Below are 23,403 nucleotides of genomic sequence, written 5' to 3' on the forward strand. Positions count from 1 at the left end.
TTAATTTAATTATTAATTTTTAATATATAAATAATATTTTTATAATCTAACCTGCCCATAATGGTTGTAGATACGAAACCTAACCTAATATGGTTGATTATAATTTCATAAGCAGGTCAGAGAGTAGATAAGTACAGAGAGGAAAATAAATAAAAAAGAATGCAAATAAAGCCGTATTTCATTACACACCCTTCTAACAAACAAAGAAGTAGGAATCCTTCTCCTCATTCATCATTCACTTCTTCTCTCCCTATTTTTTTTCACCTTTCTATCACTTCTCCCTCTCTCTTACACCAATTTCTTCGTCATCTCCAAACATGGCAAGAGGCGCCTCTCAATCTCAGTCGGCAACATCTGCCACCACCACTCGCCCGGGAGTCATGGCTCCCCGCGGCTCCGCTGCCGCCACTGCCGGCATGCGTCGCCGTCGCCTAGCTGGAGGCAGCACAGGCGGAAACAGCTCCGGCAGCGTTGGAGGCGGTGGAGGGCCTAGCAACATGCTCCGGTTCTACACGGACGACGCGCCAGGACTGAAGATATCGCCGACGGTGGTGCTGGTGATGAGCCTCTGCTTCATCGGCTTCGTCACCGCCCTACATGTCTTCGGCAAGCTGTACCGCTACAAAGCTGGCGCCAACGCTTGATCCTTCAACTTCCGATCCGATCGGATCTCCTTTGAATTTGTTCTTCTTGTGATCCGTGCCCTAATTAAGAGCTTGATTTTCGATTCTCCTTTTTGTAATTCAACGCTGCGTTTTATGTTCTTGCTTTGACAGGGTTAATCTTTTTTCTTTTTTTTTTTCTGGATGCTGTAAATTTTCCGTGGGCTTAATTTTGAATTAGACTTGCTAATTTTGCAGCTGTTAAATGATTACTTCTTGCCGATCTACACTTTACTTGTATATATTCCGTGCAAATCGATGAGCTTCGCTTGGTTATTCGCGATTGTTGCAATCATGTTATCTTTATCTAACGCTGGAAGGAACCGTTTCTCTTGTGTCCCAATCAAATACGACAAATTATAAAATTGCTTGAGATTAGGCGACAATTCATTCCAGTTTGTTGTTCTGCGAACTTGAAATGAAATGGTTGAGTTCATCAATTAATTAACTTAAGATCTGGTTTTCAACATTAAATGCTGCACAGCTAAGAAAGCAGCTAGTTTCTCAATTCCGAGTCTGAAAGGCAAGTTATGCAATGCTCAATTAATTTTGTTAGCTGTGGCATCTATACTTTAGAGTACGGAATTCTGGATAACATTGATTCTTCGTGGGTAAGTCTACACCTGCCCAACTATCAAAATAAATGAGCGAAGGATTTCATTTCCCTCCTTTGGGCACAAACTTTATTATACGAGATTCAACCGCTTATTAATTTTGTACACGTGTCACACTATAGAAAAGCCAAAAAGTGCAAAAAAGAAAGAAAGAAGGATTTGTTGTTGGTTGTTGAAGGCATGACATATATAGAGATGGAAGGTGGTGTTTGGCATTTGGCAGTTGGCAGCGTGCCGTTGTGTGCGGTGAACGCTTCATTTTGAGTTTGACATGGAACGCTTCATTCCATTCCATAATGTTATTGCATTGTTATCGCAAACACAAAAACCAGAGACAACAACCACCATAACCTTTCACGTTCGTCTCTCGTCTCAACAAGAAGAAGATGACGGTGGTAGACATCCTGTTCCGGGTGGACTCCATATGCAGCAAATACGACAAATACGACCTCGACAAGCAGCGGGAACTCAATGCCTACGGTGATGACGCCTTCGCTCGCCTCTACGCCACCGTTGATTCCACCATCGAAGCCGCCCTCAAGAAATCGGATGCTGCCTTGGCGGAGAACAACAGAGCAGCTGCTGCTGCTATGAATGCGGAGGTTCGACGCGCAAAGGGTAGACTCATGGACGAGATTCCCAAGCTCCGCAAATTGGCCAAGAAGAAGGTTAAAGGTTTGACAGACGAAGATTTAGCGATCCGTGAGGATCTTGTATTGGCATTGCCAGAAAGAATTCAAGCAATTCCCGATGGTATTACCACTGTCAATCAAACAGGAGGAGGATGGACATCGCAGCCCAACATCAAGTTTGATTCAGACGTGCATCACGGCACTGATTATTTCGACCAAACTGAAGAATCCAGTCAGTTCAGAAATGAGTATGAAATGCGCAGGATCAAACAGGCAATGCACCATTCATTCCTTATTTTATGGTCAACAAAGCAATATTGCCTTATTCACATTTTTTATTTCTATAGGATGAAGGTCTTGACTTCATATCGGAGGGATTGGATACTTTGAAAAATCTAGCTCATGACATGAGTGAGGTTTGTTATGAATGTACCTTACTTTTTTTAATTCGGAGATGATCGATTTCCAAGATGATAACCATACACAAAGGTAACAAACAAAAACTTCTCATATATATATTATCGGAGAAAACTTAAATACAATTGTGTTACATACAGATGATAACTGAAAACAGTTAGATGATTTAATATATTTGACTAAATTGTCATTTAATAGTTTTTAACTATCAACTTCTCACAAAGAATCTGCATGTGAGTTTCTATCTCTATTATTTGTATGTCGCAAATGAATGATATGGTGTCTTGATGGCCTGATCATACAGGTCAATAGGGCAACAGCTGATGTGAGAAACACTAACAAAAGATTGAAGCAAAGTCTCACTGAGGTAATCCAACGTGATTAATTGGAATTTTCTTTGTGGAAAAAATGGTTCAAGTTTCCAGTGAATAATTTATCTTTTTATTTTTTAAATTTCTTCTCCAGATGAGGTCTACTCAAAATTTCTTCATTGACATCATTCTGCTCTGTATTCTTCTCAGCATTGTTCTCTATATATACAAGTAAGCCTTCTTACCCTCAATCCTCACATGCTTTTCCAATTCAAATTCAGACCTATGTATTTCAAACCTTGTGATGCTTTTGTATTCATCATAACAAACCAATGTCTCTTTTGTTTCAGTCAACTGAGGTGATATGATCTAAAACTCTTTTCGCTTTGTTGTACCCGTTGTATCATGGCTTCACATTACATTATCATTCACCTGCTGGAGGATGTCAACACTATATATTTTATGTAATTGTTTGATGTATTATTTTGTCATATCTGATATGTCATAACCCCCAACACACACACAACAACATAAAAAGGAGTAAGCTAACCGTTGTTTATTGTGGTTGATCAGCGAGGAAGTTCTTGCCATGGAAGGGGTATTATTCTTACATAACAGTTACCAACAAGCTTTGTACTTATATATATGATTTGAGATAAGATGCAACTATTTTGTGGGAAGAATATAAATTGTTTGTACAAGTTTTATTATTACTGAGTAGGATAAAATTCTAGTTGAAATGACATTGTGCAGATTCTGCACAAGCTAGCATTATTCACAATGTTTTCAAGGAATTTCATAAGTATATAGAAAAGTTCTATATATATTTATTACAACCACGCTTAAAGAACAATAATTCACTTTAATATTTGAGGCCTATATTCTTAGTTGTATATCCATGAAAATATACAAGTGGAATAGAGAGTATTGAATATGTCTTATGGTCAATCACTTGAGCATTGCGGGTATCTTCCTATAAAAGCTGATTGCTTTAGCTCTTGAAAGTTGATGCTAGGCTCTGCTGCTCTCTTATTGAATATTATGTCATCTTGAGACTGGTTTTGATTGTAGAAGTTCAAACCTCCATTGATGATAGAAGATTCATCATCCATTGTGGTCTCCATGTTCAACTTCCTGTTAAAGGAAATGAGATTCTCATATTGGCTATCCTCATTAGATTTTCTTTTCAGTGAGTTGAAGTAACAGTCCAAAGGAGAAACTGTTGTAGAAGAATCTTCTCTGTGGAAACCATCTTCATGAACTGAAGTTATTGGATCATTGCCTTTGCCATCCTTCAAGTTCAAACTTGACATGCTCTCAGTGGTAGGAACATGGCCACCAACAAGGATAGAAGCTAGGATCTGATAGTCTTTGTATTGATAATCAGTGATCATATCAGCATGGAAGTTCATGTTTGTTGCTGGATAACCTTCATCACACCTTGGCAGATTTGATAGCATGTTTGGTTCACAAGGATTATCTTGATTCTCACATGAGTTCTTCGATGAGTAGCCTTTGTGTCGAACGCGACAGAGTACCCAGTCATCTAACTGTAAGAGCATGGAATGATGATTTTACACAATAAAAGAAAAGAAAAATGAGTGGCACAAATATTTCTTTATGAAAACTTACGCGCATGGAACCTTTGAGCCTGGAGGGGCTGGTGATTGTGTCAACCAATCTATACTCATTCATGATCCAATCAGTTTTAGTCCCCTTTGGAGGTCTACCTAAATAGAAGACAAGAGCTTTCTTCACTCCGATGCGCTTCGATCCATAAGATGTGAGAATCGGCTTGTCAGTTCCAGTAGCCTTCCAGTACCCTGAACCTGCTGCCCTGTTTGGCCTCAATCCATTTGGATACTTGCGATCTCTCGGGCTAAAGAAGTACCATTCTTCCTCTCCAAACAAAGCCTTCTCTGCACAATGACAAGAAAAAGCAAATACTATCTTTATAATGACAAGGAAAGATTTTAGTGAACACACAAAGTGGATGAGGAATTAAAGAACATACTTGGCAAATCCCAAGGGTTATACTTATAAAGATCAATCTCAGCTATAATGGAAGCTGGAAGTGGACGAGAGCTGATTCTGTTTTGTAGGTAATGAACTATGAGTTCTTCATCAGAAGGGTGGAATCTGAAACCTGGTGGAAAAGTGTAGCTGCTGTTAGAGGCATGTTGATCTCCTCCTCCTTCTTCCATGAAAAGAATTTTCTTTGTTCTTGACAAAGGAATCAACAAGTGCCGATGATACCAATATGAATTTTTGGCTTGCTTTTAATAAGAAACCAAAGTGTGTCATCCACATTATATATATGGCTCTAGTCCCATGCACATGTGAAGATTGAAAGGGAGAGGAACCAATCACTTGCATGTAAAGTTTGTAAGAAAAGACAGAGAAAACCAACCAAATTGGTTTTACTCGTTGAAATTGACCTTCACCTAGCGGCACCACTCTACCAAATTAAAATTATATTATCTGCTTAACACCTCATCAGCACAATACACAGTGGTTTTCTGCCATAATATGTTAGTGTCACTTTCTCAGCAATGTTGTTTATAGAACTCATCATGTGAAAGAGAAAATATTTGTATCCAAAACAAATCAGATTAAGAACTAAATAGAGAGTTGCTCATTTAATTGGATACCATACACAATAGATAGGAGCAATACGATAGCCTAGTTAGATAAAGCAAAGTAATTGTTAAGGTCCAACTCCCATATTGGGTCTAAAACTATAGCTGTTCTAGGAGCTCTTTTTTCTGAACTAAATTTATCAGAGTTGATACCGTTACCTTATGACTGAGATCCTTCAAATGATGTTACTAATTACTTGTTACCAATAATGGTGGTAGGGTAATCATAAGAAGTGAAAGAAGGAAAGTGGCACAGGGATGACATAGGCACGTACATAGGTATCTGCGGTTGGACAAGTACGTCACTTGTCTTATTAGAAAGACATAATAAAGCCACCCAACCGCACTTTTTATTATTGCCTTGAAACTTCCTCGTTTTAGCATTAACTTTGTCCCTTCTTCCTTGTCTTCTCTTCCTACTTGTTACTATACAGCTTCCAAACACTACTCTACCAATATGAACCACAAACTACGTGGGGGCCTAGCTTAGCTTCATTTACACCTTGCATGACACTTAGCTTTAACATATTATACAGCTCACTTACTTACAATTGGTTTCCCACCATCCTAATAGTTAAAAATTATTAGATAGTAATTTAATTAAATATGTCAAATTATTTGACAGTCCTCAATTATTATCTATCTTCGTACAAAAATAACTGCATGTGAATAGTAACTAAAGTTTTATCGGCTCATTAATTATCTTAAAGTTTTGTGTTAGCAATAAGAGTGTGGTTTGAAACAAAAACCGATGAATCCCAGGTTTTGAATTTGGTGGAGAGTAGAGAAAGCTACTCTAGATTTGGAAGTTACCTGGTGTAAATATGATTGGCAAATATCCCATACACACACAGCATAACAGTGAGAGACATAGTTCCAATCGATTCAAAACTTGTCACCTTTTGTATGTCAACCTCGAATTCTTGGACCAGCATTTCATGCTTTTCGTCCATCACAAAGCTTAAGCCACCTTCTGATCATCTCTTGCGTGTTCTCCAAGCTAAGTCTAGAACAAGTTCATGATGACGTGCTGTTTTCTCGACAAAATTGAAGTGCACTTTTTTAGCTCTCAGCTACTTTCAATAATTTGTATGATATCCAAAATAAGATCAATGTTATTGAAATTTGGAAACTAATATATTCAGTAGAGCAATGCTAGGGGGCCAGCAACTTTTGTGATTGGTAGCCAGCAAATAACCATCAATGATGATTTAATGGTGTGAGATTGGTGTGAGATTTCATCCAATGACTCACATTTTTCTGCTGGTTACATGCTGGCCAAAATTCAACAAAACTGCTGGCCCCTAGACTTTTCCTATTCAGTATGTAATGTCACAAATATGGGCAATGGAAAAGATGAGGCTAAACTTTTTGTCCTCTTTAATTTTCCGTGGAACCCATCATTGGCAACTACGGTATAATGATGATTTTTTGAGATGTGGAATGATGTGGTGTTATTTTTAAATGTGAAATTGTTTAATTAGAAAAGTAGAAATTGGATCGTCGGATTTGTTAGAGGTACAAAAATCGGACTGTCTGATTTGTAGAGATACAGAAATTGAACTGTGTTGAAAAAATTAAAATATTTGAGGTACAGAAATTGAATCCTCTAACTTATGTATTTTTCACAATTTTAAAAAATACCAAAAATTACAATGTTAGGATATATCACTATTTTTACTTCCATGCTAAAAAGAAAAAAGTCTTATTTTGTTTATTCTTAAAAACAATACTATAATTAATTAAAAATATCGTTCTATTTGGGCAATTCACACAAATAAAATAAGTTGGAAAAACCTTTACACAAATACAATATTGCGAAACTGCAAAAATAATACAACAATCCTAATTGTATGTAATCTGCGACACTCTAACATGGATTCCAAATATACGTAATCCGCTACGCCCTATACCAGTTTATGAACAAACTGGCACAAAGCATAATCCGCTACACCCTATAGCGGATTATGAGAAAAGTGACTCACTATAAAAAAAATCATGAATATCAGTGTATATGATAAAAAATGCACGAATTCATACAAATGTAATCGTCATAAGGAATAAGTCGTACAAATGCAGCTATTATTTTTGTACGACTTAGGATATGTTTAATAAACACGTTGGAAGTATAGAAAGTAAGTTCAATCTTTTTGAATGTTGTAATTTTTGTTTGGCTAGTTTTTTTCTTCTAAAGGTGAACATCATTCTGGATTTGAACTCTGGTTCACGAGAAGCAATAAATTCTAACTTTTGGATTTAGTTTCTACGTTCAATTCATAAATTAAAAAATTAATTGACTTTTTACTAATTTTGCCATTTAATTTCATCTACAATAAAAATACCAAAAACAATCGTCAAAGTTCTTGAAATTTTTGTTATGACTATGCTTTACAAACAAAATTTTTTTAATATTATTATTATTACTCTTTGTTAAGTTTTAATTTTTATCAATTTTTTTATTTTTTTTATTAATAGTATGGATATTTTTGTTTAAAATTTTTTTATGTTCACTTATGTGTATTATTGTAATTTTTTAATAGAATTTTTAGTATTTATTGTTCATATGTCTTTTTTTAATCATTTTTATTAATATGTATTTTTTTATAGAACTTTATTTTTTTTATTTGACCTTGTATATTTTTTACTATGTGTTATTAAATTAGTATATATTTTATTTATTATTGTTAATTTTTATAATATAAATTTTTTAAAGATATAATTAAATACAGAAAGTACTAAAGAAGAATACTAACAAATTATAACCAAAAGAATACTAAATTTCAACACTTAAATTTAAATTCTTTTCAAAAGTAATTATAGCCAAAAAGTGTTAAAATAATATAAATTTGAATGATATAAATTCATGTCTTTTTTAGTAATTTTTATCTAAACGTAATTTTAAATGATGTAATCCAAACAATATTCATTTTATTATAATATATTTTGATACAAAATTACCAAACATAAATTCCGTTCACACTAAATCACTTTTCATCAAATTTAATTTTATACAAAATCTTGTTCGCAAACTCTAATTCAAACACACACTTTTTTTTTCCAAAGATAGTAGGTTATATTTCATTAATTATTGAAAAATGAAATATAAAGATGTCCAAAAGCAGGACAGCATAATGAAAGGTGGGGATTTCCCAAAAATACTACACTGAAGGTATTCATCCAACGGTGCAAGGTTGAAAAACGAAAAAAATCTTAAAGAAGAAAGAATGATAAATCAAATTGAATGCAACTAAGAGCTTGCCTCATGGAGATGACGACCTAAACTGGGAGTTCTTTGGATTTCACGGAGCAACTTGACAGAGCTTATTAGAATGACAGACGGCATTGAAGTAGAACCTTCAAAAATCAACTGGTTGCGAGCTTTCCAGCAGTTCCAGCAAATGATGGCAAGCAATTGAGGATTACGGTCATCATTCTTCAACAGGTTAAGCATCTGTTGATGCAATCCACCATGTCCAAAAGTCGTTAGGACTCTGAGGGGGAAGACAGTCACGAAGATAACTCTGAGACCATACATCTTTAATTCTAGAGCAATCGATCAAACAATGAGTGACTGTTTCGGTGGCTTCATGACAGCAGGGGCATATTGGTGATATAGATGGGATGCGGTGATGAATCTGAGCAAGCACCGGGAGCCGGCCATGGAGAGCTTTCTAGATAAATAGCTTAATTTTGTGAGGCAAGTTCAACTTCCATAGATCAATCCACGGCTTTTTCTGTTGCATATAATTAGGGCAAAGCTCCAGAGGCGGATGGTAAAATAAATAGCCAATTCTGTAACTTGAAGCTGTATCATATTGTTTGGATTTGTTCAAATCCCATTGCAATTTGTCCCTACTCTGCTGAATTTTAACTGACAAAATTCTGTTTGCAACATCTTGGAAAAATAATTCTTGAATAAGATTCTGATTCCAATTCCTATCTTCAGTAATTAGATCTTTAACTCTTGGAACCAACTCAGCAATAGCTTGTCTATTTGGCATGTCAGAAATCATTAAAGGATACGGAGGAGGCAGCCAAGGATCCTCAAAGGTTCGGATATTCTCTCCAGTACCCACAGCCTAATTAAGACCTTTTTCAACAATCTTTTGGCCTTCCAGTATACTCCTCCATCCCCAAGAAGGTAAGACTCCAATTTCTGCCGTTATAGCATTACCATTGCTAAAGTATTTACCTCTTAGGATTTTGGATAATAAGGAAGTAGGCTGTGTTACAAGTTGCCAAAACTGTTTGCCTAAAAGCGCCAGATTTTGGATTCTGAGATCTTTAAATCCAAGGCCTCCTTCTTTTCGTGGGCGAGTCATAATGTCCCAGCTAATCCAAGCCATCCACCTTTTAGAACCTTTTTGTCCCCACCAGAACTGAGAAAGTAGAGAGTGAATTTTAGAACCTTTTTGTCTCCACCAGAACTGAGAAGGTAGAGAGTGAATTTCTGAGATTAAACCATCAGGCAACTTGAAGCAAGACAATGTATAAATAGGAATAGCTTCTCCCACTGCCTTAAGCAATACGTGTCTACCACCTGACGATAGAAGATTGCGCTTCCACCCTTGGATTCTTTTCCGAACTTTTTCTTTGATCATACTAAAAGAAGCCTTTTTCGATTTAGAGACTGTAAAAGGCAAACCAAGGTATTTATCCTGAGCCCTAATATGATTAATATTCATAGAGTTAGCCAGTAGTGTACGAGTAGTGGATGGAGTGTTGTGGCTAAAGAATACAGCAGATTTATTAAGATTTACCCTCTGGCCACTGATGCTTTCATAAGAATTCAATAAATGCAGGATATTTGAACATGCTTCAGGATTAGCCTTACAGAATAAGATGGAATCATCAGCAAAGAGGAGGTGCTTGACCTTGGGACATCGTCTATGTATCTGAAGACCCTGAATTAGTCTGTTTTGTTCTGCCTTGTGTAGCAAGAAGGAGAGACCTTCTGTACAGAAAAGAAAAAGATAGGGAGATAGAGGATCTCCTTGTCGAATACCTCTATTTGGTTTGAAGAAACCATAAAGTTGTCCTCTCTACACACACTTATTACTTATGACGATTACATTTGTATAAATTCGTGCATTTTGTATCATGAGTTGTTATTATTACACTGATATTCATAATTTTTTTAATGAACCACTCTCCTCATAATCCGCTACAGAGTATAGTGGATTATACTTTGTGCCAGTTTGTTCATACGTACAGGATATAGCGACTTATGTGAAATCAACCTCTCAATATAATTTATGACAGAATATAGCGAATTATATGTATTTAGAATCTGCATTAAAATATTACAGATTACATACAATTAAGATTATTTCATTTTCGTCTACAATTTTACAATATTATATTTGCTTAAAATTTTTTTCAACTTATTTTATTTATATGAATTGCCCTTCTATTTCAAGCCTCATATCCTACTTTTTAATTAAAGAAAGAAAGAAGCAAGTAGTTATCGTTGGAACTCTTTTCTCTTAATTCTACAACCACCCATGTATGATAAATAACCAAAAATGTCAATTTTTTTTAAATATATTTCAAATTAAAAAATACTCTTGTTATTTCTTTTTATGTGAGCTTAGTTTTTTTTTTTCATTTTTTTTGTTATGCTCAGACTTCAGTGTGCTAAGCCCAATTTCCTAAATACACCATATGGAAATGTTCTTCTTGGTTAGTTTGGGCCTACTATTTTTGTCCTTCATATTGGTGTTTGGCCTTTTGTTCATCATTATATAAGACCTATTTAAAATGTTTCAAAAAAGTAATTTTTTTAAATTTTTGACTTATCAAAAATAGTAGTATTAATATCTGGTGTAATTTTTAAAACTAAATTACAGTTTTTTAAAAAGTTATTTAGAAGTTTAAGGAGAAATTAAAAAAAATGACTCCTCTCATAGTACTACTATTTTTTATCACATTTTTATAAAATAAGTACTTTTAGAACTAAAATATCGAATATAAAATAACTTATTTATAAATTATTTTTAATATAGTCATTTATTATTTAAACTATCTTTTTAAAAAAAAATTTAAAAATAATTTAATTAAGTTATTTACTCAAATTGAACCATATATGTTAAACCAAAAATACAAAGGCGAAAGAATAGTTCGCTTTGTACATATAGAAAAAAAAAAAAAAGAAACCAAAGGTTTACGGGCAGAAAATAAATGCCACCAATATTTTGTGCCATGAATGTTGACCATTGCAGCTGAGGCTTTTCTTTAATGGTAAATTTTGGTGTTTTTTAATGTGTTGTACTTTGATTCAAAACTTAGCTAAGACAAAATAGTAGATGAAAACCTTAAATATTATATATATGAATTTGTAATGTTATAATAATATCTAAAGTTGCGAGTTGTTTAATTTATCGGGACAAAAAAAATTATATGTTTCAATTTTTATATTAAAATATTAATAAAAAATAACAAATAATTTTTATATAATATGATTTATATCTTTTGCTTATACACTTTCCTTTACCTATGATGCTACATATATACCCACCATATGCAGAAAGAGAATGCTACCAACATTTTGTCCCCTTAACGGATTAAAAATATGTTGAGCGATCTGTCTGAATATATCTAAATTTAATCAATCATATTAAGTATATATTAAAATTAGTATAAAATATATATTAAAAATAAGTTAAATTATATATGTATTTATATATAAATATATAATCGTAATTGATTTTGTTTCTGTCTAGTAATCTGAGTCGAGGTATAATTAACTTCTTTTAGTGCTTTGGTATAACTCTTTTTTCCGTGTGTATGGAGTTTTCTGTCCTAAGAGCACAGATGCCAAACTATACTTAAGTCGTCGAGAAACACCGAAAGAGGTTGGGACCTACAAAGAGACTCCAACACTCAAGTAAGAAAAAGTATAAGATGAGGTATATGTTATTCAGAGTGAATAGCGTATCTTAAAATGTAGTTAGGGTTTTGTATTTATAGAGATGTTGTGTTATAGATGGTTACTCAGCATGCCTAGTATTGCAGAGCTGTTAAGGAGGTCAGTCTGATTTTGTGGTAACTGCTCCTGAACATATTCATATAATTCTATTATAGCCGAGATTCTCTTTAACTGAAGATAAGTCACCTTTATTATCTCACTTGAATTCTGATTTATACGTATAATTAGGTCGAGATCTAGATAATGGATCGAAGTAAATTTGGGTCGAGCTATAGCTAACGGATCGGGTAAATTCAGGCCGAACTATAGCTAACGGATCGAGGTAAATTCAGGCCAAGGTATAGGTTTCATTGGCCGAGTTATAGGTAATGGATCAAGACTTGTTCTCTGAGTAACAGGTGGCAGTTACCGAGTAATACGGAACGGACCAAACCGTAATGGTCGAGTTTGAAGTATAACGACCAAGTTATGTGTTGGTAATTTGTGACTCATGAAAATCGTAACGTCTTGAACTAATATCCGAGTTATAGCTTGTAGCCGCCGAGTTATAATGACCATATCACAACCCCCAAACTTGACCTGTTTATTTTTAAGAGAAGCAGGTTGAGCTTTTATGAAAATTGAGTTTTAACTCGTAGGATATCGAAGAGATGCGATTGTGTTATAATTCAGAGATATGAGGATTAGCCCCTAAGATCAACTTGATAATCTTAAAAATAAAATTGGACAAGCTTGTCATTAGAAAATGTGTTACTTATTTCAATATATTTTTGAACGAGCTTATAGATAATTGTTTGTTGGACTGACGCTGACTTATAGGTATCGGTTTACTTTGACTGATTCAAACTTATAATTATCAGTTTGTTTGAAGTGATTCTGACTTATAGGTGTTGGTTTGTTTGGGTTGATTCCGAGTTATAGTTGTTGTTTTGTTGCATCGATTCCGACTTATAATTGCTGGTTTGTTGGATTAACGCCGACTTATAAGTATCAGTTTGTTTGGATTGATAGAAAGCCGAGTTTCGTTCTCGAATTACTTGATAGCCGAGTTTATTCTCGAATTGGTTGATTGATTTTGAAGTTGAATGATTGCATCAAAGTATCACTTGTGTGAGTTGTACTTGAGCTTGAGTATCCGATATTTATGGTCGGTTATTAGGGATAATTGAACATAATAGATAGGTTGATATCTTGTGCGTTCGAAAATTGGAGTATAGTTTGGTTTTTGTTTGATCGTGTACTAAATGGCTTATAGATCAATATAGAAAGATTAATAGAAAAAAATTAAAAATAAAAAAATAAAGATATTTTATTAATTAAAGAGAGCACATAATTGTGTTTTGACGTATGAACTTAGCTGTAATACACCTTTGAGAAAAAAATATTCTCTGTACTTGTTAGAGTATTGCCACGAAATGTATACATCTCGTCTGATGAGCTTTGGGTGTCTGTCACCACGGCTTTAGCTTCCGAGATATAGTTGTTATCATTACTAGGATTTTTCTGCTTCTCCTCATTGCCTTGGTTGTTTTGTTTCTGGTTTAATAATTTGGCCATCTGCTAAATTTTTGTTCACAGTGACTTATTAATAGCTAACAACTCGGCCTCGGTGGGAGGAGGAGGAGGGTGGATTATTTTACTCTTCCGCTATTGATTATAACCTACAAAATACGATAAATAATTGGGTAGAAAAAATGGTAGTGGGGTTTAGTAAACTCGGCCCCACAGTGGGCGCCAAATGTTCCTGTCTAGTAATCTGAGCCGAGTTATAACTCCTTTTAGTGCTGAGGTATAACTCCTTCTTCCGTGTGTATGGAGTTTTCTGTCCTAAGAGCATAGATGTCGAGCTATACTTGAGTCGTCGAAGAACACCGGAGGAGGTTGGGACCTGCAAAGAGACTCCAACGCTCAAGTAAGAAAAAGTATAAGATGAGGTATATGTTATTCAGAGTGGATAGCGTACCTTAAAACGTAGTTAGGGTTTTGTATTTATAGAGATATTGTGTTATAGGTGGTTACTCAGCATGCCTAGTATTGCAGAGCTGCTAAGGAGGACAGTCTAATTTTGTGGTAACTGCTCCTGAATATATTCATATGATTTTATTATAGTCGAGATTCTCTCTAACCGAAGATAAGTCACCTTTATTATCTCACTTGGATTATGATTTATACGTATAATTAGGCCGAGCTCTAGATAACGGATCGAGGTAAATTTGGGCCGAGCTATAGCTAACGGATCGAGGTAAATTCAGGCTGAGGTATAGGTTTCATTGGCCGAGTTATAGGTAATGGATCAAGATTTATTTTCTGAGTAATAGGTAGCAGTTACCAAATAATACAGAACGAACTAGACCGTAACGGCCAAATTTAAAGTATAACAACCGAGTTATGTGTTGGTAATTTGTGAGTTATAAAAATCGTAACGTCTTGACCTAATATTCGAATTATAGCTTGTAGTCGTCGAGTTATAGTGACTATATCAGATTTTAATAGTTAATTTACGTGTACAAATAGTATTTTTAAAGTTCAATACATCCTAATTTGTGTTAAAGATTAGTATTTAGGATCCTCCTTAGTTTCTTGATAGCGACATGTACAAAATGTATATACATAGAATGGCTCCATCCATGTTGAGCCTTTGTCCTCTCTTTAGTCATGAGGATCACTAAATGGTAACGGATGCACGTGAGTACAGTGTGCATGAATTTGAAAAAATATATATGGATTTCAAACTCGTGACACACAAAGGAATTTTTTAGGAAATGATGATGATAATAAAGGTACCAACACATAGAGATGATGAGGAATATTTATGGGAGAGCCCAATTCATTGTGTCTGCTGCTGGAATATTTACGCCCTTTTAGTCTAAGATTAAAAACTAATTCAACATAATAGGCATTATTGCTTATTTGCTAGATATGATTCGGTGTTAGATAATAGATATGTAAGTTATTATTATCGTGCATGCATGATCATGTCCACGTGCATTTCTTATATCATTCACTTTAATTTTAACACTATAATATATGTTGCCATTGCCGTTATTATTTAATTATTTACATTAGAGTCGCGCTAGGTACGGATAATAAACATCTCATGTTATAAAATTACTCATCTCAATAATTTAAAGCTGATTTTGGAGTTCATCAAAAATCGAATTCTTGACTTTTCGGATCTAAAATTCTACTATCATATCATGATATCACTTATTCCAAAGGCTTACGCTGATAAAAAAAAATAACACTAATAGTTATATCTCTAATATTCTCTAAACCTCCATTATACAAATATTTCAATCGCTCCCTAAGCCCTAATCATCATGAGTACCTCTTTACATGATGGTATCTTCAGAAATATATAATAGTATAGTGGTACGGACTTAACTTGAATAGTTTATGTTATACTAGGTAGCATTCTACGATTAATGATTCATTAAAAGTTAATTTTCTATGAAGTAATAAATAGAGATACGGGAAAGAAAGATCAGAGGATGGTATAGGTATACCTTATATTATAGTAGAAATATTGAATTTAACAAACAAAATGATAATGAAATAAAGACTAATCGAGTGATTGAAGAAAAAGGGGATATTTTTTTCTTTTCTTAAACTGTGCTGGGCCCATAAACTAATTAGTGGAGGAGCCCTCAACACTATTAAAAATATCTTGTAATTAACGGGGAATTATTGTTGTTGTTGGCTCAAGAATAATTGGGATATGACTTTTTTGAAAGAACAGAAATCACTGTTTCTGGCGTGCTGTTCAGGCAACACCTAATTTCCATTTTCCAAAATAGTTAAAAATCACTAACAGTTATTTTGAGGGATGTAAACTAAAAAATATGATTTGATAATAACGATTTGACAAGGAACCCCATGCATGTCCTTATTAATTGCAAAGCTTTGCCATATATCCTCAAACATATAATATTAATCAGTGGAATTAATTAGTCAGCTCTATTATTTGTGATGAAATAAAAACTTGTCAAAAGAAAAAGGGGAACATGTGGAAGGGAATGGGGATTATATATGAACGCGTGTTTGACTGTATGATACCTTATATCTTATTATAGTGGGAGTGTTTGCACGTAAATAAGAAGAAGACAAATTATAAAAAATCGTGATGCTAAGGGAGAATAGAATTTTGTGGAGAAATGTGAAGCAATGTACATATTATTGTAGAATGGACAAATAAAGCACTACAAGTCATGTCATGTCTTTTTAGTAAACTATTATTTTAATCTTTTAGATATTTTAATTTTGAGAAAATAATATTACAAAAACAATTATTTAAAATTTTCTAAAAGAAATTGAATCATTTGTCATTTATTAGATTAAAATCATCTACGGAAATTTTGCCTTTCTTAAAAATTAGAGTGAATACTCTATTTGTCCCTAATAATTATCTCGAAAAGACAACGAGACCCTAAAAAAAACATTCAATCTAGTTCTTGATATTTTTTTTAGGGCTGATTAGCTCCTGTATCAAAAAAAATAACATTGACTTTTTTTTTGCACAGAGACTAATCAATTTTATTAAAATAAATTTCAGGGATCGAGTTGGTATTTTTTTTTGTCAAACGCCTCGTTGTCTTTTGAGGTAATTGTCAGAAGCTATTTTAAATTTTTCTCTAAAAATTAATTTATCAAAAATTAAAATTTTGAAAATTAAAATAGTATTATTCCATTTCTTTTCCTTTATTCAATTTGTTTTGTTGTATCATCAAACTTTGAGTCTTTCTGAGGTTTGGTCCCACTCGTACCCAGTCATGGCTCACGGATTGCACACTCTATCTCCTTTCGTTCATTCTCTCTTTCTCTCAAATTTGTGAAAATCGAACGCCTCACGTTCTAATTATTGATTAAGTAGGTTGGAAATTTAATTGCTTCAATTGTGATGATTTAACCAAGATAATTTAATCGTGATAAAAATATATATAAATACACACAAAATTTTCGGCTAGTTTTTGGATTCGATAGCGATTCCAGGCCTAGACAATTTTATCTATTACCCAAATTGAATTTTACAACAATTGAAATGAATTTTCAGGATATTTCTTTTCCATCTTTATAATGAGAGAGTTAGCCCTTACCATACTCTGATTCAATCATTCTCATCCCTCAGTAAATATTATAATAAGATAACTAGCTAGTTTGTTGTTGCTATTGTGTATGTGAGTGAGAGTGTGAGACAATAGTGAGATAAACCCATGCATGTATAATGAAGTGTGCTTCTCGACGCATAATTACAATCTGCCCACTGCGAGACAATGTGTACAATGGGCTATTGAGTTACAAAATGAACATCCTCTATACTATCTAGAATAATCATCCGAGTACTTTGAACTCTTGACCTTTCTAATTTAACATTCTAATACCATGCAAGATACCATTCATCCCAAAAGTTTCAACTGATAAAAAAGATAACACTAATAATTATATCTCTAATACTCTCTAAACCTCCATTGTACACATTGTATAAATATTCTATTGGACTCCTCATACTTTCCCTAACATAAATCACCCTTTTATATAATATAAAGGATTAAAAGATCATACCAGTTTACAATGAAATAACTTTCATTCCTAAATTTTAGGAATCATTACTGTTTTAGTTTCTAAGATTTAGGATCAAATCAAATTACCTAAATTAAATTCGTCCTTAATTTTATTTTGAATTTAAAATAATCTCTTAATTTTATTTTAAATTTAAAATAATCTCTAACATTTTATTTGATATTAAAATTATTTTTTCAATTTTTTTCAAACAAAAATATCTTTATGTTTTTTTTTTACTCTAATCCCACTGCTGTCACCACTTTATTATTACCAACTATTTCTCTTCTCATATTTATTCATTTTAATCCATAAACAACAGCAACACAACATAATATAACATTCAAATTTAAACATTCATCTTCAATAACATAATATTCAAATTCAAGAATAATATCAACAATTTCATTTATTTTAAAGAGATCTGATTGAGAAGAAAGTGAGACTGTTGAAAAGAGAGGGGAAGCTCCCTGCAAATGCTAACAGAGAAGCAGATCAGAGAAGTTCAGTCTCAATGTTCACCACCATCTCCAATGCTTCAAAAATTTTTGTTTTAAATGCAACATCAAATCCTTCAAATCCAACAAGAACAACAACAACAACAAAAACAAAATATTTAGATTTAAAAAAAAATAAAAAAATTAATAAATTACAGAAAAAGGTCAACGAGATCCAGAGCAAAGTAGAGACAGCAAAGTCACCGGTTTGCTCCATTATTGCTGTCACCGGAGAAGGTCGTCAACAGCCAACAAGGTAAATGATGACGGCGTCATGACTGACGCCAAAAAAGAGGGCAACGATGACATAGAAGATATTCTTCAATGGCGAGGCGTGGCGAAGGTGCAGCAATGCGAGGCAAGGGTGCGGCATGAAAAGGCGAAGGCGACTGTCATTTTCGACGACGGCGGAGCTCGATGGCAGATTTCTGCCGTGGTTTCTCGTTTGAACACATGCAACAACAACAACAACAACACAACAATGACGCCATTTTGAAAGGCACCGAAATTAGGGCAAGGATTGTAGGACCCCAGATTTTAAAAAGGAATTAATAAATTATTTATGATCCATAATAATATTTATTTAAGATAATATTTTTGGAGATTTTTATATATAAGTTTAGTAAATTCTTGTTTATTATTTAGAGTTCTTATAATTGAAAAATAATAAGTATTTTATATGCCTTAATTTTAATTTATAAATTTTTAACCTTATTTTATAAATAAAAGAGAATTAATTTACTTATCTCCAATTTACTTATCGCCGTGCCTTGCCTTTGCCGCAGGAGACTGCCGCTGGATCCTTTGTCTTGGTAAGCGTTATCGTCTCTAAGACCTTTGAAATCAGCTTTTCTGTCATAACCTGTTAGAGTTATTGAAATGATGGTAACATAGGGTCGAATTGTGGTTCGTGCATGTCGAGTTCAGTAGTCGTGCATGCGACATCAAGCTACCGTGTCGTCAACCGAGTCGCTGTCGTTCTGTTTTCTCGAATATTCGTAGGTTTAATAAACTATTCCCTGTTCCGATTTCTGTTAGTCGCTATTCTGTGATATGTTTCTAAGGTCCTTACAATGTTAATGCTTTAGATTTGAGTTCGGTTCTTACGCGCCATGATTAAAGTTATTGTGGTTGCGGCTGCCGCGGATTGCGCACTAAGAGGGAAGGTTTCCTTGACACGTTTGGTTTTCGGGTCTCGGCTTGTCGAGGTAGGGGTGTTTTTCTAAAAATATTATTTTATACTTTGGAATTGTTATAAATGGATATAGATATGATAAATATAATTTTTGATGATTATGTAAGTCTTATGTATTGTTGGGCTATTTTTGGGATGAATACGACTATTGTTTGATTGGATTATTGTTTGGTTTTGTTAAATTAATTCTTTAAAGTTTTGGGAAACGAGTTTGGTTCGTTAAAAGTGATTTGATTTTGAATCGATTTCCTTGAGATACGAAAATGATATGAATTTTTGGAATTAGCTTGATTTTAAACTGATTTGGTTTTGAACCCGTTGGAAAGGGTTGTGGAATGGTTTAGTTGGGACCCAGAAAGGATGGCAAAGTCCAAGTTTTAGGGGAGATGCTGTCGAAATTCCTATAAAATCCGAGATTTTATTGAAATGTTATTCGAAAAATTATTATTTTAAGATTTTTACTATTTTACTTGAATTATTCAAGAAAGTAATGAGCCATGTTTTGAAATGAATTATTGAAATGAAAATTATAATTTAGTCCTATTTCTTGAGAAAAATATTATATCTCTTTCGGGAGCAAGCCATTTCGAAGAAACTTATGTCTTAAGGTTGTTTTAAATATGAAAAGGGTTTATATTTTTGAATTTGACTTGAAGATTTCAATTGGAGGAGTACTAGTGGATTTAAAAGAAATTGGAGTTTGATTAAATAATTTTGTTTGTGACATTTTGAAAGAAGTAAGAGAATTGGTTTTAAAAGTGAACTTAAAGGTGGTTTCGATTTGAATGGGCTGGTTTTGTTCTATGTGATGCGGCTTTGAAAATTGTTTAGGATTTCTGATTTCTGTGATTTGATTTTGATTCAAATTAGGAAAACAATGATTTTTAAGGATCTTTAATGAATTTAAAAAATTAAAATTTGGTAGATTCTCCTTTAAAATCTTGAGACTTTTTGGTGGTAATTAATTAATAATTTCTAATTTAAAGTGGTTAAGTGGATGATTTAAGAATGAAATGGTTTTGAGGTTGGTTTGAAAAAATTAAATGGTGTGGAAAAGAATTCTATAAAGAGAAAGGACTTTTGGTTTCAAGGTAAAGTGATTTGAGGAGAAAGTAATATATGGCTTAAATGAATGTATGTTTGAGATACTTGGGTAGTAGCAAGGATGGTGTGGTTCGTCTCGCTTGCTTCAGGTCATTGTTTGAGATACCTGGGTAGTAGCAAGGATGGTGGTTCATCCTGCTTGCTCCATGTCAGTGATTGTGACGTCTGGGTAGTAGCAAGGGTTGTGGTTCATCTCACTTAGTCTAGGTTTAGCTTTTAAACACTTACCTGGGTAGTAGCCGCAGTAGTGGTTATTCCACTGACTTTGGGTTAAGCGGGTAGTAGTAAGGGGGTTTGTAGCTCAAACCCACTTGCTCTGCATGGATGTTTCAGTCTATGGTTAGCTACCAGGACGTGTCGGGTTGGCTATTTAACTGACAGATGATATAAATCAGGCATAGGACAGGCATTCATTATATGCATCTATATGACATTGTTTGGGTGTGCACGCATATTGTAATTGGTTTGCTTATGTGATTATTTATGTTTAATTACTAATTGCTCTACTTGATGTAACTGCTTGATTGAGTTGATTGGGTCTAGAGCTGTGGTTGATTCTGAGATGGGTCGAAGACCGTGTGGTTTGTGTTTTTGGTTTAGAAAAGTATGAAAAACTAAACTGGTTCAGCATAGACTTAATAAACCTATGTTTGGAACAGCTTGGTCATTCATAATATTTAGGAAAAACTTTTAAAAGGGTTTAGGATTTTTGAAGAATTAACATCGTCCTCTTTTAAAAAAATTTTCAGATTTTGAATATTAAATCTTTGATTTTAAAAAGATACATAAGGTGACTATTAATCACGGTACTTTAGAAACAACTTTATTTTCAGGTATCTTGTTATAATAATTCCCTAACCTCATAGTGAGAACCAGCAAGGACGATGTTCTCACTCCCTTACAAGTCTTTTTTATTTCAGATCATGGACAACAAAGTTCGGGAGAGCTTATTACTTTTCTGTTTATTCTATATTTTGTATTGTTTTAGTATTTTTTTTTCTCACTTTTAATTTTACAAGTTTTATAAGAGGGGTAGGAAATTGATATGAAACGCTTGTAAATTAATAATATATATATATATATTTTTGTGAGTATTATAATTTGTAATATAATTAATTATGGATGTAAATATTAAAAAATACGGTTTAAATTTTAAACAGGCTCGTATTTAAGTATTAAATATTTTAAGAGTCGTCATAATATCTGAGCTATTAGAGTGACACAGCCGAAAGCGTGACATTTTAATAGTTAGGGTGTTACAAGGATACTCAGGAGAAAGAAGATGAGTGGATTGAGAGGATGGTCCTATTAAGAGGAAGAGGAGGAATGTGAAACGTTGGGATAATGAGGTATTTTCTTGAATAAGTGAAGAGGACAGCCAAATAAAGAAGATAAGGGGATATTTTTGTCATTTAAAAAAATATTTTATTTAAAAAGATAATTTTAATATAAAATATTGGAGACGATTTTATTTAAATCCAAAATAAAATAAGGGACGAATTTGATTTTGACCCTAAACTTTAGGAATCAAAACATTATTTATTCTAAATTTTAGAAAAATATTTAAATTTTGTATCTATAAATCTAAATACATACCTAAATTAAAAAAATAAATTTAAATGTTAAAATCTAAATATTAGATAAATATATTTAAATTTAAAAATATAAAATATAAAATTAAATAAAAATAATACGTATTTTTTTATCTCACTTTATTCAATTAATTGATATTAGCTGAAAAAGTTGTAACGTTTTTCATCTCACATATTTATGATTAAACACTAGAAACACATTATGTTATACATATATTCTAATAACTACTATATATACATAAATACATTCTAACTACTATATATACATAAATTTATAATAGTGGTAACATATATATAATATAATGTGTTTATGATGTGTTTATAGTATTTATTAATGAATATTAAGTATTTACTGTAGAATTGTTATTTTTTTTAACACAAATTTAATAACATCAAAATTAATCTTAGAAAAAGTTGGTAATATTACGACTTAGATAATATTTATAATAATATAACTCTTATAACTTAAAAATTATTTTTTGATACATTTTAATGTTATTATTTTTGTTGTAAATAATTAACATTGAATATAATTAATTTTTACTATGATAGTTTAATTATTGATTTACATATGAGTAATCATTTGTTTATTGTATATATATTTATTTAAATATAATATTAAGAATTGGATATATATTAAAAAAAGACAAATCTCTATTACTAAATATATTAATATTAATAATTGGATATATATATATATATAAATAAAAATCTCTTTTCGCTGAAAACGAGATATTTTTAAAATTTTTTTATTATGATTAATTAATTTATTATGATAAATTTATTTATTTTTGTAACTGATTATTTAGTTAAATAAATATATAAATCGGTATATATAAAAATATATAGATACGTAATAACGGATTTAATTATTAAGTTTTAGTATACATAAAACATTTTTATCCGTATGTATCTGTCTATATCAATTTTAGGGGTGGCAAAGCGGGCTGGCCCATCCTGCCCCGCTTAAGCCGTCTCAACCCGTCAAGATAGGTTTAAAATGCTAACCCGTCTTGTTTTATGGCAGATTAACGGATTGGCGGGTTAGCTCGTTTGATTTTTTTTTGTTTTAAAAAATAAAATTTATTAAAATTAACTAAAAAATAATTATAAAAAATTAAATACAAATAAAAATAGTTAAATTAAAATATAATTTTTTATTATTTTTTTAATTTTTTAACTTCAATAAAATTGTTCAAAATAATATTTGTTAATAGAACTATTTTTATTTTAAGAAATAAATCACATAATTTGAG

General features: G+C 32.6%; 4 protein-coding genes across 4 annotated transcripts in view; 3 read left to right on the forward strand and 1 right to left on the reverse strand.

Annotated features, from left to right (window-relative positions):
- LOC107461680 (MLO-like protein 6) overlaps nucleotides 1-127 on the forward strand; it is a 4,446-nt gene extending 4,319 nt beyond the window's left edge. Inside the window, exon 12 of the mRNA XM_021130133.2 lies at nucleotides 116-127. Within this exon, the coding sequence (XP_020985792.2) occupies nucleotides 116-127 (12 nt within the window). The remainder of the gene's footprint in view (nucleotides 1-115) is intronic.
- Nucleotides 128-140: 13 nt separating this feature from the next.
- LOC107461753 (protein transport protein Sec61 subunit beta) lies at nucleotides 141-852 on the forward strand. The gene has a single exon (XM_016080308.3). The coding sequence runs from the start codon at nucleotides 318-320 to the stop codon at nucleotides 642-644; it is 327 nt and encodes a 108-aa protein (XP_015935794.1). The 5' UTR covers nucleotides 141-317; the 3' UTR covers nucleotides 645-852.
- A 659-nt stretch (nucleotides 853-1,511) lies between these two features.
- LOC107461681 (syntaxin-71-like) lies at nucleotides 1,512-3,322 on the forward strand. The gene is made up of 5 exons (XM_052253302.1): nucleotides 1,512-2,181; nucleotides 2,256-2,324; nucleotides 2,606-2,692; nucleotides 2,791-2,867; nucleotides 2,987-3,322. Exons 1-5 carry the CDS (start codon nucleotides 1,663-1,665, stop codon nucleotides 2,997-2,999), a joined length of 765 nt encoding a protein of 254 aa, XP_052109262.1. The 5' UTR covers nucleotides 1,512-1,662; the 3' UTR covers nucleotides 3,000-3,322.
- A 9-nt stretch (nucleotides 3,323-3,331) lies between these two features.
- LOC107461700 (NAC transcription factor 32-like) lies at nucleotides 3,332-5,151 on the reverse strand. The gene is made up of 3 exons (XM_016080243.3): nucleotides 4,651-5,151; nucleotides 4,269-4,555; nucleotides 3,332-4,186 (listed from the first exon to the last, which is right to left on the reverse strand). Exons 1-3 carry the CDS (start codon nucleotides 4,838-4,840, stop codon nucleotides 3,581-3,583), a joined length of 1,083 nt encoding a protein of 360 aa, XP_015935729.1. The 5' UTR covers nucleotides 4,841-5,151; the 3' UTR covers nucleotides 3,332-3,580.
- Nucleotides 5,152-23,403: the final 18,252 nt, after the last annotated feature.

This window comes from Arachis duranensis, chromosome 8 (assembly GCF_000817695.3).
Source record: "Arachis duranensis cultivar V14167 chromosome 8, aradu.V14167.gnm2.J7QH, whole genome shotgun sequence".
Lineage (NCBI taxonomy): Eukaryota > Viridiplantae > Streptophyta > Magnoliopsida > Fabales > Fabaceae > Arachis > Arachis duranensis.

Excerpts from the sequence above, each read along its gene's own strand:
- LOC107461753 (XM_016080308.3), top strand. The coding sequence starts at position 318 with ATGGCAAGAGGCGCCTCTCAATCTCAGTCGGCAACATCTGCCACCACC.
- LOC107461681 (XM_052253302.1), top strand. The coding sequence starts at position 1,663 with ATGACGGTGGTAGACATCCTGTTCCGGGTGGACTCCATATGCAGCAAA. Across the intron at positions 2,325-2,605 it reads TAGCTCATGACATGAGTGAG|TGTCTTGATGGCCTGATCAT; the intron begins GTTTGTTATGAA and ends TGAATGATATGG. Across the intron at positions 2,693-2,790 it reads TGAAGCAAAGTCTCACTGAG|ATGAGGTCTACTCAAAATTT; the intron begins GTAATCCAACGT and ends TTTCTTCTCCAG.
- LOC107461700 (XM_016080243.3), bottom strand. The coding sequence starts at position 4,840 with ATGGAAGAAGGAGGAGGAGATCAACATGCCTCTAACAGCAGCTACACT. Across the intron at positions 4,556-4,650 it reads TAACCCTTGGGATTTGCCAA|AGAAGGCTTTGTTTGGAGAG; the intron begins GTATGTTCTTTA and ends GTCATTGTGCAG. Across the intron at positions 4,187-4,268 it reads GGCTCAAAGGTTCCATGCGC|TTAGATGACTGGGTACTCTG; the intron begins GTAAGTTTTCAT and ends ATGCTCTTACAG.